Source organism: Quercus robur, chromosome 2 (genome assembly GCF_932294415.1).
Source record: "Quercus robur chromosome 2, dhQueRobu3.1, whole genome shotgun sequence".
NCBI classification, from domain to species: domain Eukaryota; kingdom Viridiplantae; phylum Streptophyta; class Magnoliopsida; order Fagales; family Fagaceae; genus Quercus; species Quercus robur.
The window spans coordinates 88073379-88084246 of record NC_065535.1 but is presented as its reverse complement, the minus strand read 5'-3'; the positions used below and the strand labels follow the sequence as shown (position 1 = coordinate 88084246).

General features: G+C 34.1%; 1 protein-coding gene across 1 annotated transcript; it reads right to left on the bottom strand.

The window, feature by feature from the left end:
• Nucleotides 1-4765: 4765 nt before the first annotated feature.
• On the bottom strand, nucleotides 4766-9190 carry LOC126715640 (serine carboxypeptidase 24-like). The gene is made up of 7 exons (XM_050416356.1): nucleotides 8926-9190; nucleotides 8228-8335; nucleotides 7632-7717; nucleotides 7149-7549; nucleotides 6825-6920; nucleotides 5037-5142; nucleotides 4766-4909 (listed from the first exon to the last, which is right to left on the bottom strand). The coding sequence occupies exons 1-7, from the start codon at nucleotides 9185-9187 to the stop codon at nucleotides 4766-4768; spliced, it is 1203 nt and encodes a 400-aa protein (XP_050272313.1). The 5' UTR covers nucleotides 9188-9190.
• Nucleotides 9191-10868: the final 1678 nt, after the last annotated feature.

The window sequence follows — 10868 nt, the reverse complement described above, 5'->3', positions numbered from 1 at the left end:
GGTTTTCTCAAGAAGAGAATTATAGGATTCTTGAAATTCCTTAGTTCCTTCATCTTCATCATCGGATTCTTCCCCAAATCCTTTAGACTTTACTTCAGTGTGCTCACCGAGTTCTTCCATTAGTAGGCTCAAATCTTCTGATGAGCCCACAGGTGCAATGGCCATAAATGCAGAGTAATTTCCTTCTCTGTCACAACTTTCTTCCAAATCGGAATTGGAACCATCCGAGTCGCTAAGGGTAGTTGTAAAGACTTTACCCTTTGCCTTCAAATAAGTGAGGCATTCTTTCTTCACATGCCCATGCCCTTTGCACTCAAAGCATGTGACCATTTCAGCCGATGAGAAGTCTTTTGAATCCTTCTTCTTGAAGTCTTTCTTGAACTTTAAGAATTTGCCATTCTCATCTCTCTTAAACTTTAGGAACTTACGGAAGTTCTTAGCAAGATGCGCCACATCCTTTTCAACTTCATCCTCATCCAAGGAGGCTTGAGCTTCCAATCTCTCATTAACGGTCTTGAGATCAAGAGATTTGCTTTTCTTTTAAGATGGTAGAGACAGCTTATAGGTTTGAAGAGAACCAATGAGTTCCTGAATTTTAATCTCATCAAGATCTTTGCTCTCTTCAATGGCAGTAACCATTGCACAGAAACTCTCCAGCAATGATCTTAGAATCTTCCTCATAATCTTGGAGTCCTCTGTCTTTTCACCCAAGTTGAATTTCCCAATCACCACTTCATTTAGATTCCCATAAAATGAGTCGAATGTCTAGTCTTCATTCATCTTCAGCTCCTCGAAGTGTTTGGTAAGCTCTTGCAACTTGGTGTCCTTCACCTTTTTGGTGCCTTCATAGGTCGTCTCCAAGATTTGCCATGCCTCCTTGACAATTGTAACATGAGAGATCTTGTGAAATTCATTAGGAGAAACACCACAGAAAATAGCATTTAATGCCTTGCTATTAGTATTGGCTGTCGCAATGGCTGCCTTATCCCATTCGAATTTGGCTGTCTTTGGCCTAGTCCATCCTATCTCTACAGCATCCCAAACACTCTCATCAATGGAACATAGAAATGCCTGATATGAACTTTCCAAAATGCATAGTTGCTCCCATCAAAGTATGGAGCAGCATTACATGATTGAGATCGATCCATCTCAAAATGAGGTCTAGGATCGCACTTAGGTAATGAAACTATAGCAAGGGCACTCACTCTGATACCAATTGAAAGCTTGAAATTGCGTGAAAACACAAGAGTTGTTTAGACCCCCAAATTAAAAATTACGGCTCGATTGATTTTACTCTAACTTAAACTACGTGTGGAACAGAGTAAATGTGAGCGGATAAACAAAATAACTACTCTAAGTCATATTCATTAAATCACAGCAGTAAAATGAAAGCTAAAAGAGTAGGGAAGAAGAATGCAAACACAAGATAACACGCCAATGTGTTATCGAAGAGGAAATCAAAGAACTAGGCAAAAAACCTCTTTGCCGCCCTCCAAGCGGTAAATCGATCTACTAGAGAATAAGTTGGAGTACACGAATAATAAAAGACCCTCCAAGCTTAGTCTACTTTATGTACTTAAGCCTTTCAAGTTCCTGCTACCAACTGACTTTGCTAAGCCTTGTCTTCTCTAGCTTTTCGAATCACACAATTCAACCCAGTTGCATCCACCAAACATATGGCTTTTTCCAATGCTTCCTAGAAGCACCAAAACCTCACTTTACACTCAGAATGAGTGTGGTAAGTGTTTGGGCTATCAACCTCTCAAGGATTTGGAAATAGGGAGGTAGGAGTTGAGAAAAACCGCAATGGATTGTGTAGAGGATTGTGTGTATGACAATCTCTAACTCTCAAAGGTTGTGGCTAGCGTTTTCTCTTTAAAAAACACTCCTCAACATATATGGATAATGTAGGTATATATAATGTGGTTAGAGATAAGGTGTATCAGATATAACAAAATAGCAAAATAGAATGTTTCGCAGGTATCTCACGAGAAGGTCTTACCCATAAGACACTCACGAAAACTAGCTGTCACCATTTGTCATGACTCTTCGCATTCCAGTCATGTGCTGGGCACATGCCTCACTTCGCGGGAAGGCTACTCGCGAGCTACCCACGAAAACTTCTTTGGTCTTCAATTGTCTTGAGTCTTCATACTCTCTCTCTTACACACAACCCTTACAATGAAATCCCTCATAAAATATAGGGTACAAAAGATTGAATATAATTACAATAAAATTTGACACGGAATTAAAGGTAATACAAAATAGTTGTAAATCACAACTTTACAAGGGTCATCATTCTTAATGTCACTTCTTAGTTCCTACCCTGTGGAATGATTTTGTTTTTCATGGATGTTTGTTTGCCCCCAAAATGCTTGCTGCTATATGTCATGAACAAACGGTACTTTCCTTCTTATTAGTGATGATTGAAAAAGCCTCTAATGAATTAATTATGTCTCAATATTAATTAAAGGCCTTAATTTATTTATTCATTGAAGTTTACAATAATTCTTCATTGATGCTTTTAGGTAAGACTATTTGGAAACCAGCAACCTGTTCACATAGAGATCACTAAGGCTGCAATGGAATTAGGACCAAAGGTGAGTATCCTCAAGTTACACATACTTCTCACTTCATTTTTATATCAACTTTATTTGGGTAAATTAAACCTACTTCCCTTGAGCTCTTCCAAATGACACTCCTCCCTTGAGGTTTGTATAAATGCAACAAACTAGTCCATGCTCTCTCTTACTGAATTCCTAAATTAAGAATAAAATTACACTTCTCCCTTGAGGTTTGTATAAATGCAAAAAAAAATTGTCCATGATCTCTTGAGGTTTGTATAAATGCAACAAACTAGTCCATGCTCTCTCTTACTAAATTCCTTAACTGAAAATTTCAATTTTATTATAAAAAAGTTCATACTTATTTATACAAACCTCAAGAGGGTAGAAGTGTCATTTTGTCCATTTTTTGGATAAGAATTTTTTTTTTTTTTAAATGAAACGTTTCATTAGGGAAGTCATTCAAGGATTTATCTTTTGTATTTATACAAATTTCAAGGAAAGGAGTGTCATTTCTTCCATAATTTTTGAGGGACGGTATCATTTGGTAAAACCTTAAGGGAGGTCTGTGTAGTTTGCCTATTTTATTTTTATTATAAATCGGTATGAGATTGAACTTAGCACTTCATTCTCCATCCCTTATATATTGGGGAGAACATGGTCCTAAAAATAAAAAGTAAAACGTATACTCTTATAGCAGGATCTTCTCACATCTATTAAATTCCTAAAAGGGTCTGTTTTGGATCTCCCTATATCATTGTTCAGAATTTATGGAACACTAGTTTGGCATGTGGATTTCTTGATTAGATGCTTTGCAAGAGCAAATATAATCACTCAAGTCCCATGAGATAACCACATGAACCCTGAAGCAGCGTAATTAATCTTGGATGAGATGTTCTTGTTTATTGAAAACTTTTGTAGCCATTGGATCTTTGCATTTCCACTATCTTATTCTTGTCCTTGTATCCTTATGGGCATGTTCATTGCTGTTACTGATCCATTGCCATTTAGATATATTGTTATTATAATAGCTTGTGTACCTCTTTTAATTGAAACAACGTAAGCAGAATATGATGTAAAAGTTAGCAGTTTGGGGTGACTATTAGGGGAAATTTCTGGTTTGATTTCCTGGCCTGGCTCGACTGATGAAAGTTGAATTTGACCTTGTCAATATACTTTTGTTTTTTGCTTTTAAGAATAATTTTGGAAAAGATATTAACTGGAAAACTGTTGAAGAGAATTTTCTGGAATGAAGGAAAAGGGTGGAAAAACCAGTAAACATTATTCTGGGTAACACTCTTAACATACAAAAACAAAAAATCTTGATTAGTATCTAATGATGCTCAACCATTTTATTTTAAGCTAAGAAACATGCCCATTTAAGGATCCAAGTATTATTGAGTGCATATCTTGGAAATATATTTAGAAAAGAAGGAAAAAATTTCAAACTATTTAATTGATTAATAATGGTTCTGTCAGCCTTCGAATATCGAAGAATCTTTAAAAATTTAGGAAATAGTTTAAACTTAAAGTGTCCAATTTGTTTAGGGTTCTGATACTACTTGAGACTTATACATATATGTTTTCCATTATGTGCAGAAACTTTCGCTTTTAGTTTCTGAGGTGTACAAGGATGCACATCAGAAGAGTGTCTAGGTGAGAATTTCAGGTTTTTTTGTTTTTTGTTTTTTTTGTTTTTTTTGGGTGTGTGTGTTTGAAACTCTTCTTCCACCTTTGCTATAGAACCGAAAGTCTAAGCCCTTATATTTTTTAGGCCATGAAGGTGAGGGTGAGTGATCTTGCCCAGAGCTTGGGAATGCCTCCAGGCTTCGGTGAGGGTTTAGAGTAATTATTTCTTCATCTCATACTGGTATCTGTGGTGCACTTCAATTGCTTTTGGTCCTTAATTAAGGATTGAAATTGGGTTACTCAGTTGGTTTTCTAAATTAAATGGCTAGACACATAGGGAAAGGAAGCCATTAGTAAAAGTGTGACGGTTTATCCTCTCAATTTTCTCAAACATGGTCAAGATGTTATTTTTTTTGGATTTGTGACTTGAAATGGAGAGGATCATGTTCCATATATTGAAGCACTAATTTTCGATTTGTAACATATCAATCCAAATCATGAAACAATTACATTAATTAATAAGTTGCTCATATATAATCAATTTTCTTTAGTTATCATCTCCAAGTAATTTGTCAAGAATGTGGCAATTCCTCCCCCGCCAAAAAAGATTTGAAAAGAATGAATGCTCTCTTGGGTTGAAATAGTGGAACCTCATGACCAGCCTCTCTCACTGAAGCAAAAGTTAGCTGATCGTAGACCTCTGTCCATCCTCCTACCTATAAAAGAAGAATAATTTTCAGATTATTGTAACATTTCTTTGTAAATATTTATCTACCTATTTATATATTTTTGTTAGTGTGTTGTAGGTTTTGACTAATTTTTGGTAAGAAATTGTTTAATTACCTCTTCATCTGCGTACCATGGATACCACTCAGTTTTAATGGTGAGATTGAGATGGCTGAGAGCTAACCTAGTGCCAGTCACTGGAACCATTGAATCTGTGTCTCCACTGCATCAACATAAAAGCAATTGCCTTAAAAATTAGATCTTTCTCTTTGTTTCTACATTTTACTTTTCAAATCAAAAGCAATGCATTTACACTACTCTTTAATCTGTATCGCCACAACCTCTCACGCAGCTAAAGCTTCATAATATTTATTTTGCTTATTTGTTTGTTTCGTTATGGAATTGAGTATGTTAATAAACAAATTAAAAGCTTTAGGCTATAAACAGTAAGTTATCAATAATGCATGGGAGGCAAACACAATGGATCATAATATGCATGCAAGATTTTATTAAAAAAAAAAAAAAGAAAAAAAAGAAAAAAGAAAATTTGCATGCAACGAGAAGTGTACAAGCTAGGAAGATGGCTAGGCAAGGCCATGTTTATGATCATTAAGCATACATAGGGAATTTCAAATAAAGAGATGAAGATTTATAGTGAAAGAGTTGCCGTACAGAAGATCTTTTACCGACATTAATATTAGAGTAATTTTAGTATCACATAAAAAAGTCACAATTTTTACGACAATTATTTTTAATTGTGATTGCCTGTCATTTTAACATAGATCAACTTTTTTTTTTTTCACCACTTGCATTTTGTAATATCACAATTATGGGGAAAAGTTGGGAAAATTTTTGTTAATCTTAGACATTTTGTTCATGTTAAATTTTCATTGGGATGTTATGTGACTACACATTGTGAAATTGATTTACAACAAGAGGGTAAGCAGTAAGGATATTGTTCAAACTATCAATGACTTTCAATTGCTCAGAGCCATAGAGGCCTACAAGTACTAGTAGAGTGCTTCTTTTTGTCGGAGAAGACGATTTAATGTGCCATAACCTAGTACAAATAGTTTTACAGTGCGCATGTTATTGAATCAAAAGGAAGGTAAGAGAATTGTTCTTCTTTGATGGGTCGTATCAAAATTTTACTCACACAGGTTTTCTTGAACATAATCTTTTTGTTCATGGTTGTAGTGTTTTTGGGCCTGTTTGGTAAGGGAGTTCAAACTCACATTTTCACATTTTAAATAACATTACACATTTTCACATACTTTTTTACCTACATATATTTTAAAAAACTCCAAATAATAATTCTTTAAACTACTCAACTAAATAGTCTCTTAATATTGGCTAGTCACTTGTAGTTGTACGTAGCCCAATCCAAGTCACCGACAAAAAATTACTTACCACGTGATGCTAAAGCCAATGTTTACCAAGTGATTGTGACAGCAAGTGCCCAGGTACAAATATTGATCTATGGCAATTAGTGCACAAAACCCAAGAAATTCTTCGTCGCGATTGTACTATATTGTACCAAGTTATGATGGAGAAGCTCCCCAATAGAATCTCAAACACGTGGACTAGTAGACAACAAATAACTTGCCTTTCCCTTGTACTTCCAGGGAACACAACTTACACTACCCAAGATACTTTGGGGAAATCATATTTCTATTCTAGTTTTCAAGGAGGAGAAAAAAAAGTGAGACAATGGTGAAATTTTTGCCGAGTTTTATCGTTTCTCATGCATTGTGATATATAATTTATTTATTCATATCTATTTATAAAAAGTTCGAAGTTTAGGGCACAAATATCGTAATGTGTGTTAATATAAGTGATGTTAATATAAAATCAATATTACTTTAATTATAAAAATTTCTATCCCTAGAATTTAAAAACTTTTACCTGAAAACCCAGATTCTTAGACCAGCTGCAAACAACTTCTTGTATATCGGCAACATAGAAAATTCAGAATCTTTCCAATTGCTAATGATAACATCACTGCACAATAGAAAATTATATATAAGCATATGCATTCATCAAATGCCTAGGTTTTATGTTTTCAATTTTAAAAATAAACAAACAAAGTTAATAACCTTATGACTCAACTCACATTTTCATTAATGTTTCTAAAGAAGATGTCCAGGTTTAAATCACTCTTTTCCAATTTTCAAATTATTAAAAAGTAAATACATAAATAAAAAAGTATCGAGTAGTTAAGTAGAAAACCTGCAAGCAGTCCAGTTGTAAAGAATTCCAGTAACATTTGCATGCATTGCCTTTTGCACTTCCGGTAGATTATAATACTTCTCTGCATAATTCTGAGTACATGGATCGTACCCAGAAACAGTTGGATGCAATAGAGTATTTCTGAGCCTTGGAGGCCTCATAGTATTATTAATCGATGTGATACAAGGTGGTGTATAAATACTGTATTCATTTATGAATCCAAGCTCATATTTCTCAGCATAGCTCTGTGCACTTTCACATTCCAGTGATTCCTTTACCTCTTTGAAATTGCAATTCTTGAGAATTGATCTGTAGCTTGTATCAGATATCATTGAATGGCTCCACCAATATGTTATAACTCCAATTTTGTCATAGTAATGATCAAAATCTGCATTTCCCACCTGCATAATTTGATTGAAATTTTTTAATTAGAGTTATGATCAAACTTGGCGTTTAAATTTTTGTTAATTATGTATTACTTACTATAAATCCTTTAAGGTTGAAGGCGGGTTGCAAGAGTGCCTTATTATATTCGACAATTTTCTCTGCCAGCTGGGGAACATAATGCCCTATAAAAAGAATGAAAACATTAGCTTATGATTATTTAGAATTGCTCATAATTATGTAATAATAAGTTAATTATTAGTTGTTTGTTGCATATATATATATATATATATATACCAGCATAGCTCTCCCCAGCAATGTAGAATTCTCGATGTTTGTATTGTGGAAATCTTGACATCCAGCTAATTAGAAATACTAGAGCATCCTCAGCTGTGTTACAAAATTGGTAACGCATATAGGATTCAATTACAACATAATTTTTTGGAAATTAAATAATAATAATAATAATCATCATCATCATCATAATCTAGTACCGGTCCGTTTATCTCCAGAATCATAATGATCGGAGCTTGTATTTGTATATGAGAAACCAACACCAGCAGGTGATTCAAGAAATAGAAGATTTGCCTCTGTAAGCACAAAAAGTAAGACATGATAGATTTTAGCCACAAATTAGAAAAGATAAAGGTTTACCAACTTGCTGAATATTAATTATTTTGAGTAGTGGTTGATACCTCTATTCCATGAATACTCATTGAGATAAAGTGATGAACCGGTACTGTTAATTCTAAATGGCCCGATTTCCTCCGATGCTCCATATGCCACCGATGAACAACCTGGCCCTGCACAATTATGCAATGCATAATTATTAATTAGATGATTCAGGTCAATCTTTTGTGAAGTTAAGCCACGTGGAAGGTACAAAATAAAGTAGTTATCTTTTGTTAAGTAGCATAATTTTCGTATAGTTACAAGTTAGTAATAAAAGATGTGTCTTGTTAATGAATGCTCTTAAGAAAATTATTAATAAACCATTTAAGGAAAAGTTTTACACCACTTTTATAGGAAATATAAAAATCCATCAAAAAAATTAATTATATTTTTCTTTTTCTATAAAAAGTTTCTAAAAATATTTCAAAACTAATTCCCGTAGAGCATACATTACCTTTTCATATGAAGCATAATAAAATACGTATAACTGTATAACCTTTCTACTTAAAAGAAAACAAAATTTATTTATGAGTATCTGTAGTTGTATTCAACCTTTTCACAAATATATTATTTGCGTCTTTTTAGTAATCCACATTGAAGCACCTATGAGGTTATGACCTTCCCTTTTCATTAATAATTGTTATTATCCTACCACCCTAGAATTACAAAAGAATAGTAGTTGGTGGAAATTAAACTAAAGTGAGAAATTTGCTAAACTAACCTCCATTGAGCCAAAGAACAAGAGGTTTCTTTTCAGGAAAAGAAGTGGCTTCAGTCAACCAGTAGAAGAGAGCTCGTCCATATTGCTCGTTGACAGTAATGTAGCCAGAAAATTGAGAAAATGTGACTGGTGGTTGTCCAGGCAGTGCTGATATTCGATCTAGCTCTTGTTGTTTTGGCAAGGCAGCAATGGCAGTGGTGATGGTTGAAGAGAAAAAGAGTAAGGACATGAAGAGATTAAGGACTACACTCTGGAACATCATTGTACCCTCAGCAAGCCAACTGATACCTGGATCAGAACTTAGTTAATAAGCCAGCACAATATCATAAATGCATCACAGGAGATCTCTCACTTAGGATTACAATAACAATCATCCAGTAATTTGGAACTATAGTGACGTAGTATTTTCCCTCTCACGTAATAGTGGATGTTGCTAATTAAATTCATGCAAAAAAAGAAATACTATGTCACTGTATTTTGGGAATATTTAATAATTTTTCAGTTTACAAATACAATGTATCAACTCCCAAGTCATTGGTGCTACTCTCACTCATCATTTAATTGAGAGATTGAGATAAAATTACCAAAGTTTACATTTATTTTATAGGCCCCTTTGTTCAAAGTTAAACAAGTTTTAGGATGATATATACTAACTCAGTTAATTGAAAGGTTGAGTCAAACCAAGTATTTTTATGTTTGGTTTAGAAAATCTGGTTTTATAAAGGAATGTCACTTAGCACATAGGGTGGGTTTGGTTGGAGACGGAAAAGTTGAAGGATAGAAAATAGGAGAGAGGATGGAAAAGTGAAGAGATAGAAATTTTTTTTTTTTTAGTTTTTCCTTATTTGTGTTTGGTTGGTGGATGGAAAAGTGGAGGGGTGAAAAATAGAGTTTGTATAACTTTACTCTTATGTCCCTATTATCTAACTTTTTTTTTATACAAATATTTTATAAGTGAAAAAAAAAATTGGAATAAAATAAGCAAGCCAAACATTTAGCAAATAACCCATAAAAAGAAAGGAAAAAAAAAAGAAAAAGAAAAAGAAATTGGTGGGCCAACATTTTCTCCCCTCATTTTCTCTCTTTTTTTTTTTTTGGGGGGGGGGGGGGTGGGGGGAGAAAATAATCGAGCCCCACCATTTTCTCTCTCCCCTCATATCACTCCGACCAAGCACTCTTCTCACCTAAAATCTCTCATATTTTCTCTCTTCCATTTTTTGTCCTCCATGTTTTCACTTCAATCAAATGCACCAATAGTCCTATGCATTGTCTATTGGAAAACATAGTTTTGCATCACATACAAAATAATGCAATGAAAGCAACACAAGGATCTACTTCATTGAGAAATAATATACAATCCTGAATTCTAGAACAAAAACTAGGAAGCATACCTTAATGTGGTGATTCTAAGAAACAGAGTAGATGATTGATCTCAAGAACATTCAAACTTTAGCCCAATTCCACACAATGCCCAAGATGTGTGGTCAATTCTTCGTACGTCCTATTAAGATCTTTCTAAGGATTAAGTAGTAAAGGAAGATAGTTTGGGTTGAATCTGAGGCCAACCCGGCCTCCAAGAAGTGTGGAAGAGATAAGAGAGGGAATAAGGGAGATTAGGTAATGGCTTGGGTTAATTCTTCAATGATTCCATTATTGAGATCCTTGTTCCCTTTATACAATTCAGTTGCCAGCAATTTGTAACAATTCTGGTATTCCTAGCCAACTAATTAACCAAGTAAGTACTTTCAATTTAGTTGCTTACGATTTGTATCCAATTCTAGTATTCCTATCAAACTAACGAACTAACTACATTCTCAATTACAATAAATTATTACACATCAATCTATTAAACACCAGCACAACTTTGACACATATAAGTAACCTCCTAACTAAAGTACACTCATTTGTGACAGCTTCCCGCAACTAACGTCATGCTCACCTTA